Source organism: Apodemus sylvaticus, chromosome 17, assembly GCF_947179515.1.
Source record: "Apodemus sylvaticus chromosome 17, mApoSyl1.1, whole genome shotgun sequence".
Taxonomy (NCBI): Eukaryota; Metazoa; Chordata; class Mammalia; order Rodentia; family Muridae; genus Apodemus; species Apodemus sylvaticus.
Genome location: NC_067488.1, coordinates 71,356,280 through 71,372,224, shown reverse-complemented (window position 1 = coordinate 71,372,224; position 15,945 = coordinate 71,356,280). Strand labels below are relative to the sequence as shown.

The following is a 15,945-nucleotide window of genomic DNA, read 5'->3' as shown; positions in this document are numbered from 1 at the left end:
GAAAGAAAGAAATCTGAAGTCTCTCTCTCTCTTTCTCTCTCTGCTGAGTCTAGGATTCTTAATGATAAAAAGCCCACTTACAAGAACTAAGTGCGGTCCTCCAGCGTGCAGGGGGCGCTTTGAAACAGGGCTGCTTCCCAATTCCTCGCTCCGCGGTCTTAGCGAAGGTTCTTGTTGCTAGGAGACAAGAAGCGTCTTTCTGCTCTCCAGCCCGGTGTCGCCTGAGCACTGCTGGCGGAGGACCGAGGTCTCAGGCCCCATTACCTTAGCTCTAGAAGGTTCCTGTCTATGGGGACTTTTCCCTTCTAATTCTTCACAAGCGGGTCGTAGCAGCAGGCAGAGGCTCCTTGCCCGGACCCAGTCCGCAGCCCAGCCATGCCTAAAAAAGGAAAGAAACTCAAGTTGCCCGTAACGGACGAAGAGCAGCTGCTTCTATTTCAGCAGAAGTTGCTGGCCGACGAGGAGGCAGCCAAGAAGAAGGAGAGGCTCCTCACCCAGTTCTTGAAGGTGATGCTTGTCTGCAGTGTGTCCTGCCCAAACCCACCGCCCATGCCGGGGGTCGCGTCACTGCGGCAGGCTCATTTTCATCCTCCCCTGTCCCTCTGAAGTCCTTGGTCCCCAAATACAAGGGCTTCAGACGACCTCGGTTTCTGCCCAGGGCATTCTCTGTGAAACGTGGTGAGCGGAGAATTGAGTTTGGCAGTCAGGATCAGCTGAGCCTCCGGAATCAGGACAGTGGACGCTGTCAGGTGTCCAAATTCAGCGGTCTTGGATTCTGGTCTCCGGCCTGAAGTGGGGTCGTTAGAAACTCTTCTTCTCTGATGCCTCACCCTGAAGGGAATGCATCGGAAACCACAAACAGGAGCCCTGGGTGCTGGCTGCCAAGGGCTTTGTACTTGAGAATGCACAGGGGCTGGTGTTTTTCAGTGGGATCGCTCGCACTGCCGTAGGCCTCGGCTCAAACACGTGTTTACCCCTCACTCAGGACAAGCTGGCCAAAGAGGAACACAACAGCGCTCTGAACCTTCATAAGATCAACACGCAGTGGAGAACCGTCCTCAGGGAGGTCAAGACCAAAGAGCTTCACAAGGACATCGAGATCCTCAGCCAGACCTTTGAGCGAGTGGTGGACTGCAAGGACAGCGTCATTAAGGTACGCGCTCTCCCCGGAGAGCACCGGGGGTGACTTCCTGGCCTTCCCCCCCGCAGAGTGGGCCTAGTGAATTATTATCGTTTATGGTTGTCATTGCTGCTGCTGCTGCTGCTATTTATTCCTGTTAGTATTATTTTATTTTGAGACAAAGCCATGTATTATTATTGTTATTATTATTATTATTATTAACCTGGGTTTCTTTGGGTTTTTTTTTTTAAGATTTATTTAATGTTATATATGAGTACACTGTAGCTGTTCAGACACCCCAGAAGAGGGTATCCGATCTCATTACAGATGGTTGTGAGTCACCGCGTGGTTATTTGAACTCAGGACCTTCAGAAGAGCAGTCAGTGCTCTTAACCGCTGAGCCATCTCACTAGCCCCTATTATTATGATTATGATTATTTTGAGACAAAGGCTTGCATTCCTATTATGGTCTCAGACTCACATATAACGGAGGACTGAGCGCCTCATCCTCCAACCCCAACCTCTGAGGCATCTCGTGGGCTGCACAGCTGGATCTACCTAATTGGCCTTCAAGGCTTCATGGAGCTGTGACAAACGAAGCCTACTGGTTCTAATCATTGTCACTCACTGAGACAAGAAAGGAAATCCTCCCCTTCCTTAGAGGACCCATGTCCCTGGCCATCTGTGCCCCCAGTGTGTACCACAGAGCAGCACTCTGTAACTCTGGCTGTCCTGAAACTTGCTATGTAGCCAAGGCTGGCCTCAAACTTATAGAGGTCCACCTGCCTCTGCCTCCCAGGAGCTGGGATTAAGGGGGAGAGCCACGGCAGCTGGCAAGGCGGAGGCGCTCTGGCCCAGTCCACTGCCTCATTCAACCAGTTTGGGCTCCGTTTTTGTTGTTGCTTTTTTGTTTTTGTTTTGTTTTAAGATTTATTTATTATTATATGTAAGTACACTGTAGCTGTTCAGACACTCCAGAAGAGGGAGTCAGATCTCATTACAGATGGTTGTGAGCCATCATGTGGTTGCTGGGATTTGAACTCAGGACCTTTGGAAGAGCAGTCGGTGCTCTTAACCACTGAGCCATCTCTCCAGCCCCTGTTTCTGTTTTGGTTTTGGTTTTTTGGTTTTGGGAGACAGGGTTTCTCTGTGTAGCCCTGGCTGTCCTGGAACTCACTCTGTAGACCAGGCTGGCCTCGAACTCAGAAATCCTCCTGCCTCTGCCTCCCAGATGCATCCATTTCTTAAAACCTCTGTGCATGGGGGCTGGAGAGATGGCTCAGAGGTTACCGGCAACCACAGGGTGGCTCACAACCATCTATAATGAGATCTGGCGCCCTCTTCTGGCCTGAAGTCATACATGCAGGCAGAATGCTGTATAAATATAAAAAAATCTCTAAAAACCTGGAATGTGCGTGGGCGGTACATGCCGTGGAGGTCAGAGCGAGCCGTGTGGGGTCAGTTCCTTCCTTCTACCTCCCCAGGTTTAACTGTCTCCTTGGCTCTGTATGTCTCCGCCTCCCACTTTTAAAGTTTTTGTGGTTTAAGCAGAAATGAAGCGTGTATACAGGCCTTCTATTCATTGTATTCCCTGCACAGCCTAGCTTTGGGGTTGGTGACCTTGATGGCCACCATGCTGCCCTTTCCGCGGCAGCTTTGGGATTCTGGGAGGAAACCTCGGTGAGGTTTGTCAGGTGGCACTTCTGGCTCCTGGATGTAAATCCGGAGGTTTGCAGAGTGCCGGGCAGCAGGTACTTGCTTTCCTTGCTGTTCTCCTGACCAGGGCTGAGCACCAGACTCCTCTCTGCGACCCGCTGGTGGCTCTGAGCTTCTGGTCAGTCCTGACTTATCGGTCAGACTTGCGCCGGAGGAAATTCTTGGTCCTCTTTTTCACTGAGTGGAACCACAATCCACGCAGGCGGCCGACTTGAAGGTGGCACCCAGGAAGAGGGGGGTGTGGCCCCTTTTGTTTGTTTTTCTTTTTGTTTTGTGTTTAGTTTTGGTTTGTTTGGGATAGGCTTGGAACTCGCTGTGTAGACCAGGCTAGCCTCAAACTCAGAGAGATCTGCTAACTTGTGTCTCCTGAGTGCTGGGATTAAAGACATGTGCCATCAATCCCAGTTTGTCTGTCTTTCTTTCTTCCTTTCTTTCTTTCTTTCTTTCTTTCTTTCTTTCTTTCTTTCTTTCTTTCTTTCTTTCTTTCTTTCTTTCTTCCTTCCTTCCTTCCTTCCTTCCTTCCTTCCTTCCTTCCTTCCTTCCTTCCTTCCTTTCTTTCTTTCTTTCTTTCTTTCTTTCTTTCTTTCTTTCTTTCTTTCTTTCTTTCTTTCTTTCTTTCTTTCTTTCTTTCTTTCTAAGATTTGTTTAGGCCGGGCAGTGGTGCTGCACTTGGGAGGCAGAGGCAGGTGGATTTCTGAGTTCGAGGCCAGCCTGGTCTACTGAGTGAGTTCCAGGACAGCCAGGGCTACACAGAGAAACCCTGTCTCAAAAACCCAAAAGGAAAAAAAAGATTTATTTATTTACTTTATGTATATGAGTCCACTGTAGCTGTACAGATGGTTGTGAGCCATCATGTGGTTGCTGGGAATTGAATTCAGGACCTCTGCTTGCTCCAGCCCAAAGATTTATTTATTTATTATATGTAAGTACACTGTAGCTGTCTTCAAACATACCAGAAGAGGGCCATATGGTTGTGAACTACCATGTGGTTGCTGGGATTTGAACTCAGGACCTTCAGAAGAGCAGTAAGTGCTCTTACCTGCTGAGCCGTCTCACCAGTCAGTTTGTCCCCTTTTCAATCCTACCTTTTACAGACTAACGGTTCACCAATTCCTCTTAATCTTTTCTTCTCGAACAAACCTCCACAGTGACAGCAAATGTTCACTGTACATCTTTGCTTTTGCCTAAGCCTTGCAGAGGTGAGGATCCTGTAGGCCCCAGTACAACTCAAGTAAAGCTGTTTTTTCTTTTTCTTTTTCTTTTTTTGTTTTTTTTTTTGTTTGTTTGTTTTTGTTTGTTTGTTTGGTGTTTTTTTTTTTTTTTTTTTTTTTTTTTTTTTTTTTTTTTTGGATTTGGTTTTTTGAGACAGGGTTTCTCTGTGTAGCCCTGGCTGTCCTGGAACTCACTCTGTAGACCAGGTTGGCCTCGAACTCAGAAATCTGCCTGCCTCTGCCTCCCAAAGTGCTGGGATTACAGGCGTGCACCACCACTGCCCGGCTTGTTTTTTTCTTTTTTAAAAAATTATTTATTTTTATTTTATGTGCATTGCTGTTTGTCTGCATATGTCTGTGTGAGAGTGTCGAGTCCCCTGGAACCGGAGTTACAGACAGTTGTGAGCTGCCATGTGGTTCCTGGGAATCAAACCCAGGTCCTCGCAGCCACTGTTGTTAACCTCTGAGTCATCTTTCCAGTCCCAGGCTCCCCACCTCTCCAGTGCTGGGGAGCAAACCCAGAGCCTGGTACAAGCTAGATGGACGTTCTTTCAGTAAGAACACACCCAGCCCTGGGAGGTGTTAGACTTGGGGTGTGTGTGTGTGTGTGTGTAGGTGTGTTGTATGGGCACATGGTCTAGAGGTTGCTCCCATGTGTTTTTCCATCTTTTTGTTTGTTTTTAGGACATGGTACACTGGGGCCATCCGTAGAGAAGCCTCAGCAGTTGAGAGCAGTTGTTGTTCCTGTAGAGGAACCAGGTTAGATTTCCAGCATTCCTGTGGTGTATAACCACCTGTAACTCCAGGAGATCTGATGCCCTCTTCTGACCTCCGAGGGCAGGCACCAGGCACACACATGGCACACACACACATACATGTAGACAACACTCATACACATGAAATAAAGTAAATCTAAAGCAGCCACTTAAAAAAAATATGCCTAGTGTCACATGCCTTCAATCCAAGCAGAGGCTGAAGGGTTTCTGAATCTAGGGCCAGCCTGGTCTTCATAGCAAGACCCATGCTAGATAGAGCTACACAGTAGTGAGACGGTGCCATGCCAGACCAAACACTTCACAGATCTGCGCATGCTCAGGTCACGATGATCTTTGATGCATTATCCCCTGTCTGGTACATGTGCTGCCCACGTGAGCCCTTTCTTTGCTGAATCTAAAGCTCGTCCACTGGGCTTGGCTGGCTGGCCAGTGGCTTCAGCCTTTCTCTGTGAATGAGTGATAGCTCGGGGCTATGAGCACCACCAGGCCTGGGTCTTTATGCGGATTGTGGGGCAGGTTCCACATCCAGGGCCTGGGCCTGAACTAGGTCAGCTCAGCCATTACTCTGCCTTTCTTTTTCTCTTTGAGTCCAGACTGGCCTTGAATCTGTGACAATATTCCTGCCTCAGCCTCCTAAGTATTAAGATTATTCTAGGGAGCCAGCTGTGGTGGTGCACACTTTAGTTCCAGTACTGGTGAAACTGAGTTTGAGGCCTGCCTGGGCTAGAGTGAGTTCCAGGACAGCCGAGGCTATACAAAGAAACCTTATCTCAAACAAACAAATAACCAAACAAACAATGATTGTACTTGTGAACCACCACATTCAGCTACGTTATAACTAAAAAAAAAAAGGGTGGTCTAGAGAGATGGCTCAGTGGTTTAGAGCACTGACTGCTCTTCCAGGGGTCCTGAGTTCAATTCCCAGCAACCACATAGTGGCTCACAACCATCTGAAATGAAATCTGATGCCCTCTTCTGGTATGTCTGAATGCAGCTACAGTGTACTCATATATATAGAATAAACAAATACACCTTTAGCCAGGTGTGGTAGCATACACCTTTAAGCCAGGACTCTGGATGCAAAGACCAGCTTGGTTTACATATTTCCAGAACAGTCAAGAGCTACATAATGAGACCCTGTCTTGGAAAAAAAACAAAAAACAAAAAAACCAGCAACCAAAAAACAAATTAAGATAGCGTGGAAAGGAGCTAGCATTTGAAATGTAAATAAAGCAAATATCTAATTTAAAATGCTTATTAAAAACCCACAAAATTGAACTCTGTGTGTGTGTGTGTGTGTGTGCTTGCACAGTGACATGTGAGTGTGCACACACAGGTGACTTCTGTGCATGTGCTTCAGAGTGTGTGTGGAGGTCAGAGAACGACTTTGTGGAGTCAGTTCTCCACTACCTTTAACTCGGGGTTGAACCCAAGTCTCTGAAACTGTGCAGCAAGCTCTCCACCCACTGAACCATCTTGCCTGACCCGGTGCTTCTCCAGACTCTGCAAGTCAGCAAATAAGAATAAGATCCTTTTGATTTGAGTAGGGTCTCTCTATGTAGACCTGATAGCCCTGGAGCTCACTATGTGAACCTGGCTGAGCCAACCTCACAGAGATCCCCCTGCCTCTGTCCCCTGAGTGCTGGGATTAGAGGCATACACTGCTATGCCAGGCAGATGCTTATTTTCCTTGATCTTTGCTGGTGCTCAAACTTTCTGGGTTTTGTTTTGTTTTGTTTTGTGTTTTTAAATTCCCTGAGCATCTTTTTCCCTAGTGATAGTGTTCCAGTTACCTTAAAAAAAATAAAAGATTTCCTTATTATTATATGTGAGTACACTGTAGCTGTCTTCAGACACACCAGAAGAAGGCGTCAGATCTTATTACAGATGGTTGTGAGCCACCATGTGGTTGCTGGGATTTGAACTCGGGACCTTTAGAAGAGCAGTCAGTGCTCTTAATCACTGAGCCATCTCACCAGCCCCTCTAGTTACCTTTTGGTAATAATAAACCACCCTGAGTTAGTAGCCTACAGCGGTTTCATCATACACTTTGTGGTTTTGTGGATAGACTGAGTTGTGTAGCTCTGCATGCTAGGGACTAGCGAAGGGCTCAGAGCACACTAGACAAACAGGCAACCACTCAACCACTGGGCTCTATCCTGCTGTGGAGCAGTTCCCACCAAGGCAGCGGGAAGTTCCTGAAACAGAAGAGTCACATGGCCCCTCTCCAAGGTTATGCAAACAGAAATACTAGGGAGAAGGAACCCTCAGAGCGGCTGAGCCTCGGAGCTCCGGGTGGCTGTTGTCAGCCATCCCAGTCATCCCCCTGTGCTCCTGTAAGTGAGGCCAATAAACTAAATGATTCACCAAGGTGGACTTTGGTGCAGTCTCTCTCCTATGGTGTAAGTAGATATTTGTTCCTATTTCTCCAGGAAAACTACACAACATATCCCCTTGGGCCCACGAAAGACAAAGGCAGTTGTCTTTCACAAGCAGGAGTGCTGTCAGTCTGTTGGTTGCCCTACAGGCACCTCAGCCTGACTGGCCTGGCATAGGCTCAGCTGCCAGCCAGGAGAGCTGTTGACCAGAAGTCCCATGATCTCTCCATATGCTTTGGCTCTCCCACAGCTCGCTGCTTCCATTCCTGGAGGAAGCATTTCCAAGAAAGGGCATTCCCCGAGGCAGGGAGTGGTAGCAGGCAGGCCAGATTTGGGGCTGTGTTGGAAGTGTCACAGTGCCACAGTCTTCACCTTGTCTGCGGAGTCCCACAATCAAAGACAAGAGGACTCCATCTTCAGTCCCCACTTCTTCCTGCCCTCCCTTCTTCCTTTCTTTCTCTTGAGACGAGTCTCACTGGCTTCACTGGCTTCAAACTAATGATCTTTTTTTTTTTTTGGATTTGGTTTTTTTCAAGACAGGGTTTCTCTGTGTAGCCCTGGCACTCACTCTGTAAACCAGCCTGGCCTCAAACTCAGAAATCCGCCTGCCTCTGCCTCCCAGAGTGCTGGGATTACAGGTGTGCTACTAACGATCTTTTAAAAAAAATATGTTATTTTTTAAAGTGTGTGTGTGTGTGTGTGTGTGTGTGTGTGTGTGTGTATGCGCGCGCACATAAATGACCCCAGAAACCAGAAGGCATCAGATTCCTTGGAGCTAGAGTTGCAGGTAGCTATGAGACACCGGACTCCAGTGCTGGGAACCGAACTCAGATCTTTGTGAAAAGAAGCAAGTGCTTTTAGCTCTAAGCCACCTCTACAGCTTCCAAACTCACGGGCCTCCTGCCTCCCAAATGCTGGGAGAGTAGGCATCTGTCACTATATGCAAATGCAACTCCACCTTTGTGGAAGAATGACAAAGTCACATTTTGGAAAACTGCAGGAGGGGAAGTAAGGAAGCCACTTCCCCTTGGCCTCTGAATCACTCCGACAAGGCCTGATGGCTCTGTGACAGCTTCTTTGCTTTTCGTTTTGTGCTTGGAGTACTGGGGCTCAAACCCAAGCCCTCATGTATCCTAGGCAAACATTCTACCACTGAGCTACACCCCTAACCCTGTAGCCCTGCACACCTTTAATCCTAGCACTAGGGAGGCAGAGGTGGGTGGATCTCTGTGAGCTGAAGGCCAGCTTGGCTTACAGAGTGAGACAGTGAGTCAGTATAGAGATACATGTGCATTATATATACATACATATCACACATACATATCACACATTCATATCACACATATACACACACATACATCTTGTTAAGTTACCAAAGCAAGCTTCGAACTCATTATATAGCCCAGAGAATCTGCAATGCTCCTCAGTACCCTGGTTTCCCAGATGTGCAGCACCATGGCCATCTTCCTAATCTGTATAAGAAGATAAACATAGGCTCCCGTCATTTTCTGCCCTCCAAGGACCCCTGGCTCTTTTGGATGGCAGCTCCATCCATTTAAATGTTTGTTACCCAGGAGACATTGCTCATTTCACACTGCTGTGGGAAAAAATTACTTTCATTTTACCTGTGTGAGTGTCTGCATATATGTTAAATGCACCATATGCATGCAGTGCCCATGAAAAAATGCATTGGATCCTCTGGAACTGAAGCTACAAATGGTTGAGAGCTGCCATGTGGGTGCTGGGAATCCAAACCTCTGGGCGAGCAGCCAGTGCTCTTAAATGCAGAGCCATCTCTCCAGCCTTCATCATCATCACCTTCTCCTCATCCTCTTCCTTCCTTCCTTCTTCTTCTTTTTCTTTTTTTCCTTCTCCTCCTTCTCCTCCTCTTCCTCTTCTTCCTCCCTTTTTTTTATTTAATAAAGACAGGACTTATGATACAGCCCTGCTGGCTTAGAACTCCCAATTCGACCAAGCTAAGATTGAACTCACTGGTATCCACCTGCCTCCACCTCTTGAGCCACTGGGGCGAGTCCCTGCACTTCTAGATATCATTCTTGGCTTGCAAGGGCTGAAGAGATGGCTCAGTGGTTACAAGCTTTTGCGCTCCTCTCAGAGGACCCAGGTTTGAGTTCTAACACCCACATAAGGAACTCATAACTGCTTGCAGTTCTTATATCAAGAAATTTGGCCTCCGGAAGCACCTGAAGTGTACTTAGACATGCATCCATACATACAAATACTAATCAAATCTTCATTTTTAAAGACTGAATGGAGCCGGGCGGTGGTGGTGCATGCCTGTAAATCCCAGCACTCTGGGAGGCAGAGGCAGGTGGATTTCTGAGTTCGAGGCCAGCCTGGAACTACAGAGTGAGTTCCAGGACAGCCAGGGCTATACAGAGAAACCCTGTCTCGAAAAAAACAAATCCAAAATACCAAAAAAAAAAAAAAAAAAAAAAAGACTGAATGGGAAGAACCGGCATCCCTAAAACCATTAGGAAATAAGAGGAAAATGCCAGATACCTAAATCTGCGCGTGCGTGCGTGCGTGCGTGCGTGTGTGCCCAAGGTTGACACCGAGTGTCTTCCTCACTTACTGTCTGCCTCTGCCTTAGACTTTGTGACTGGGGCTCACTCATCAATTTGGGTAGACTGGCCGGGTCCTCAGCACCCACAGAAGTGGGCGGTGGCACCCCTGTAATCTCAGGCTTGGGGGAGTGGAGATGGGAGGGATGCTGAGGACCCGGCTGCTACACCTTCCCGGCCTCCTGAATCCATTTCTATTTCCTCACGGATGCTACGTGATTCTCTTCCTCCCGCCCAGTCTTTGGCTAAGGACCTGACGGAAGCAGAGGAGCAGTATGCGCATGCGCTGCGGAGCCACCTGCACAACGTGGACCAGCTCCTGACCCTGCAACGGCGCCGGCTCAGCCTCCTGGAGGAAAATTACAACATGGAGCTAGAGGTCCTCACCAAAGAGTTTGAGACAGAAAGGTATGGGGCCAGAGAGTGGAGAGGCATGACTCGGGGGAGTTCCCAGAGTCTTTGCCTGTTTCCAGATACTCAGTACTGTGGAGCCTCTTTCCTGAACCACAATTTCTATGCACACAGGGTCCCAAGATCCTTGTAAATGGATCTGGGTTTACTTACAGCCTTAGCCTACCTTTGTCCCCGCCAGGTTCCTGGCTATACCTCCTACTTCCAACTCAGAATTCTATCCATCTCGCAGTAGACAGGGTTGGGAGAGTGATTTCACTGTAAACATAGTTAGATTTTTGGTTTTGTATTATATGAAGGCAGTATCTATTCAAAAATCAAATTATTCTTATTCATTCGGGGTTTGTTTATTTGTTTGTTTGTTTGAGACAGGGTTTCTTGTGTAGCCCTGGCTGTCCTGGAACTCACTCTGTAGACCAGGCTGGCCTTGAACTCAGAAATCCGCCTGTCTCTGCCTCTCTTATTCCCAGTCCCTCCCAAGTGCCGGGAATAAAGGTGTGCGCCCCCACTGCCTGACTCTTCTTATTCATTCTTAATGGGGAAAGAAACTACACACACACACACACACACACACACACACACACACACACCAAACCTTTTCCTCTCTCCCAGCCAGAGCCTAAAAGTTTGTACCATTTAGTTTCATTTTGTTGTTGTTGTTGGTTTGTTTTGTTTGTTTGTTTGTTTGTTTGTTTGTTTTTGAGACAGAGTTTCTCTGTGTAATAGTTCTGGTTGCCCTGGACTCAATTTGTAGACCAGGCTGGCCTCAAACTCACAGAAATCCACCTGCCTCTGCCTCCCAAATGCTGGGGCAAAGGGCGTGCCTCACCATACCTGCCCCGCCCCTCCGTAGCTATGCTATGCATTTCTCTGTCATTTTCGGTCCTCGTGCTTTATCCACCATGTCTCCTCTAGGAAATCAATCATTGACCATCACGAGAAGGAAATTCACTACCTACAGGATGTCTTCATGGCCATGGAGCAGAACTATTTAGATTCCGAGTATGAGAGCAAGCTGGAGTTCCAGAGCATGTGGGATGACCTGAAAAACAAGGTACTGGGGAGATGGGGGCGGAGCCTGAGGGAGATGGGGGCGGAGCCGGAGGGAGATGGGGGGCGGAACCTGAGGGAGATGGGGGCGGAGCCGGAGGGAGATGGGCGCCGGATTCCGAGAGACACAAGAACTGCTCAGGGCAACTGGAGCTAACCGAGAGCCCCGGAACCCACAGTCAATAAAAGTCCTCTGCCACCGAGGCACCCGGTGCTTGTGAGCTTGTGAAACTCCTCCGTTTCCATTCAGAAAAGAGCAGGCCTCCCAGGGATATCAACCGAACACCGCATATCGAGATACAATAAGACCTTCATATCAAGGCTTGGTGAGGCAGCCCAGTAGGAGGAAAAGGGTCCCGAGAGCAGGTGACAGATCAGAGACACCCCCACTCCCACTGTCAGGAGTCCCACAAGACTCGCCGATCTAACAATGCACTTTAAGTCTAAAAGAAAACCAAACAGAGAAGAGATCACCTTATGGGTTATAGATGAAGAAAGAGAGGCCCAGACCAGAGGAGCCGATGAGCGGCTGAGTCCCAGTGCTGCGCTGGGTTCTCTCCAGCACGGTCCAGGTCTGCAGCGTCTCTGCAAACATACATGCAGAAGTTTGGGTATAAAGTCCTTGTTTTACTTTAACCAATCACTTAACTTACTTTCTTTGAGACAGCAGCTTGCTTTGCGCAGGCTGGCCTTGAACTTGCTATATAGTAGAGAATGACCCGGAACTGCTGCTTTGTTTTTACCTTAACCCCCTGGTCCTCCTGCCTCCACTTCCCCAGTGTGGTAACAGGTGGGTGTGTGTGCACCATCACACCCAACCTTATCCAGGGCTAGGTAAGCGCCCTGCCCCCTAAGCTCCACCCACAGCTTTTACCTCAGCCCGCGTTTTACTCCACGATTTGTAAAAACTGAGGCTTTCATGTGATCCTTTAACCCCAGCACTCAGAGGCAGAAGCAGGCGGATCTCTGAATCTGAGGCCAGCCTGGTCTACAGAGTGAGTTCCAGGACAGTCTTGGAAAATCAAAAAGATAGTAAAGAGAGAGAGAGAGGGAGAGAGAGAGAGAGAGAGAGAGAGAGAGAGAGAGAGAGAGAGAGAGAGGAGAGAGAGATCTAGAACACTGGGCCTCATCCTGTCTCACGGAGCTGGTCCCAAGCCAACCCCCATGCTCTCTGTCCTGGTCTCCATGGACTAGCCTACACTCCAGACGATTCCTAAGGGTCCGGCTAATTGCAGGCGTGGACGGGCACTAGTGGGTAACTAAGCATTTGGTACTCGGGATACACTTCCTAGAATTTAGAAGAGAAGCACTTTCTTCGCCTACAACTGGAGAACATAGTGGAAGATCTATGGAAGAGGTTCCAGGATGCACTCAAGAATTACACCGATGCCACGGAGGACCGGAAGATTGCCTTTGAGACCCTGAAGGTGAAGGATGAGAAAAGTTCCAAAGAGATTGAGGTGCAGATGAAAAAGATCCAGAGGCTGCAGGTCAGTGCGTGCGCATGCGCATGCGCGCACGGGGGACGCCCGGTCGGCTGACACCTTTGTCCATCTTTCCCAGATTCTTTTGGGGCTCTCACCGGGTGGGTCAAGATGACAGACTGTGCTCCTCGTCCCCGATCAGTCGGTCTCCCCTTTGACCTGTCTCCCTCCGTCAGTTGCTTCTCCTGCCCCTCTAGGAGGCCATAAGTGCCCTGAAAGGGAAGATCACAGCCCACAGCCGCGAAGGCGAATGGCAGAATCAGTGTATCCGAAATGACAAGGAACTGGTCCACGTGCAGCTTCGAAAACTTAAGGTCCAGAGGACGCAGGCTCGGACCACATCCCAGGAGAACTTGGTCAAACTCACCCTGGAAAGTAATGCCACCCTCAAGGCCCTGAAGAAGGCTGTGGAGAAGGTAAGGGATCGAGAGCGGGTAATGAGACAAAACCAAGAAACTTGGCCGCAGGCTTCCTTCCTCCCTCATAAGGTGCACGCGGGCATCATCTTTTTTACGCCAACCTCTCTTTTTTGTTGTTGTTTTTTGTTTGTTCGTTCGTTTTGACACAGGGTTTCTCTGTGTAGCCCTGGCTGTCCTGGAACTTACTCTGTAGACCAGGCTGGCCTCGAACTCAGAAATCTGCCTGCCTCTGCCTCCCAGAGTGCTGGGACTAAAGGCGTGCACCACCACCGCCTGGCGCCTTTTAATTCTTTAACTGGCAGAGGAAACAAACTCAACCAAGCCCCCTAGGCTGTATTATTTCCAGACTGCATCATTTTGGGGGTTTGACCCTGGATTTCTTCTGAAGACAGTATCGTTTTGGGGCCTCATCCTGGGATTTCTTTTGAGAACTACTGACTCATCAAGATGCTACTTGTCACTCGTACGACAAGCCAGAGACCGGCGCTGTCCAAATGGCCGTCTTGCGCTCTGGATCGCTACCACTGGTTAGGTTTTGTGGCGGCCCCTTAGACAGGCCTCCTCTGAGGCCCTTCGGCTGCGGAACAGCAAGCCCTCGAAGAGCAGTTAGGGTGGCCGCTGAGATGAGGACAGGGAGGCGGGGATGACAGACCCGGACTTGGACAGGCCCCTGGTAAGTCAGACAGGGAGGGAGAGAAGGAGCCACGCTGGGTGATGGGGTGGCAGATTTCCAGGATGGCCGCTTCCGCTTCCGCCTCGGCCTCGCACCAGCAGCTGACGGACGGGCTCAGCAAATTCAAAAACCGATCAGGACGTGTCACAGAACAATCAAGGACCAAATCTGACTTCAAATTGGTCAACCCTAAATAAAGTAGGGGAGGAGAGGTCTTCAGAGCTTTAACCCCACCCACGCGCACTCTAAAGAAAGACTGGACGTCCGGCTACCCTGTTTCCCCTCTGCTTTGCAGACAGCCTCTTCCTCCGTGTGTCTATTACAGTTCTCCCCATCCCCAATTAACGCCTTTCCTAACTGCAAAAAAAGAGGAAAAAAGTAATACTGAGTTGTTTGTGGTAAGAATATGAAATTCCGGGGTCGCGCTTGGCACACAGCACGCATGCGCCGCATCTGATGCGTTTCCCACGGAGCAGCTTTCCTGGGCTGGAGCACCGAGACTCTCTTGTTTTCCCTAAACCACCTCTTCATAACTCCCAACAGGGTGAAAAGATCCTTAAGCTTGCTGAAATATGTAGGAAATTTGAAACAGAGGAAGAAAAAGTACTGCCTTTCTATTCTTCAGTACTGACTCCCGAGGAGCAGGAGGAGGCCGATTCCCAGAACCCAGAGGACCTCACAGAGGACCTTGCCAAGGTAAACAGGGAGGGTGTGAGCTGGGCAGCACCGGCTAGCGGGCGAGCAGCGGGGCAGCACCGGCTAGCGGGCGATCAGCCGGGCAGCACCGGGGCAGCACCGGCTAACGGGCGAGCAGCGGGGCAGCACCGGCCAGCGGGCGAGCAGCGGGGCAGCACCGGCCAGCGGGCGATCAGCCGGGCAGCACCGGCTAGCGGGCGATCAGCCGGGCAGCACCGGCTAGCGGGTACCGTCGCACACCTGTTTCCTCTGGCTCCACTCTCAGATTATGATGGACTACGCGGGAATGGAGAACTTCTGGAAGAGATACAACAAGGTGAAACTGGAGGTCCTGAGTCTGCAGCACAGGCGGCTGCAGCTGCTGGACATCAGCAGCAAGCTGCGGGAGATGCTCAAACAGTACTTGGACGGCATCTCGGTGAGCGACGAAGTTCTGAGCCACCTCAACCCGCTCTTCATTGTAAACTACAGAAGCAACCTGCCCCAGCTGCCCCCACCTGCAGCCCAGCCCGCTGGTGACGCGAGGCCTGTTTACAACGTCATCGAGGCCGCCCACATCGCCTCCCGCATCCTGTGACCCGAGGAGGAGACTTCTTCCCGACCCAGAGGCTCTCTTCCTTTTCTTTTCTTTTTGAAACCCAGTAACGGCATGGAATAGTGGCAGTAACTCTCTTTTTTTCAAAAAGAGAGAAATAAATAAAAGTAAAAGAGGAAAAACTTCTGTGTAGTCTGGAAGTTCCTTTAAAAAACAAAAAACAAACAAACAAAAAAAAAACCCCAAGGTCATGGGCCTTTAATCCCAGCACTTGGGAGGCAGAGGCAGGCAAATTTCTGAGTTCGAGGCCAGCCTGGTCTTCAGAGTGAGTTCCAGGACAGCCAGAGAAACCCTGTCTCAAAAAACAAACAAACAAACAAACAAAAACAAAAAACAAAACAAAACAAAACCCAACCAAGGTCACCAGGAGGTGTTGGCAGCAGAGCACACCGTGGATCCCAGCAATAGAGAGGGGCAGAGGCAGGCGAATCTCTGTGAATTCCAGGCCAGCCTGGTCTACACAGTGAGGCAGCCAGGGCTACACAGAGAAACCCTGTCTTGAAAAATAACAACAGCAGCAACAAAACCAGGCAAGCAAACCCAGGGCCTCGACCCAGGGCCTCGCGCAGGCCTCAGAGTCCCTGTGCAGCAGACTGGGCTTCAGCCCCTGCTGCCTCCTCTGGGATGTCCCGGGTGTGCAGCACAGGGGTTCATCGGTGCTGCGGATCGACCTCAGGGTTTTCTGCAACCTAATAAGTATCCTGCCAATGGAGTCTTGTAAGATCTTGATTGTCATTGCTGTGTTTACTTTAAGGCTAGGAGGAACATGGCCCCGGGGAGAGGATGCCTAGACTCCCACTGGGAGATGGAAGGTAACTCCCTCCACCACAT

At 49.5% G+C, this 15,945-nt stretch overlaps 1 protein-coding gene across 1 annotated transcript; it reads left to right on the top strand.

Moving 5' to 3' along the window:
- The first annotated feature begins 202 nt into the window (after positions 1-202).
- On the top strand, positions 203-15,224 carry Ccdc65 (coiled-coil domain containing 65). The gene is made up of 8 exons (XM_052160791.1): positions 203-507; positions 986-1,153; positions 10,025-10,194; positions 11,113-11,251; positions 12,540-12,737; positions 12,929-13,147; positions 14,367-14,519; positions 14,785-15,224. Exons 1-8 carry the CDS (start codon positions 376-378, stop codon positions 15,094-15,096), a joined length of 1,491 nt encoding a protein of 496 aa, XP_052016751.1. The 5' UTR covers positions 203-375; the 3' UTR covers positions 15,097-15,224.
- The last annotated feature ends 721 nt before the right edge of the window (positions 15,225-15,945 follow it).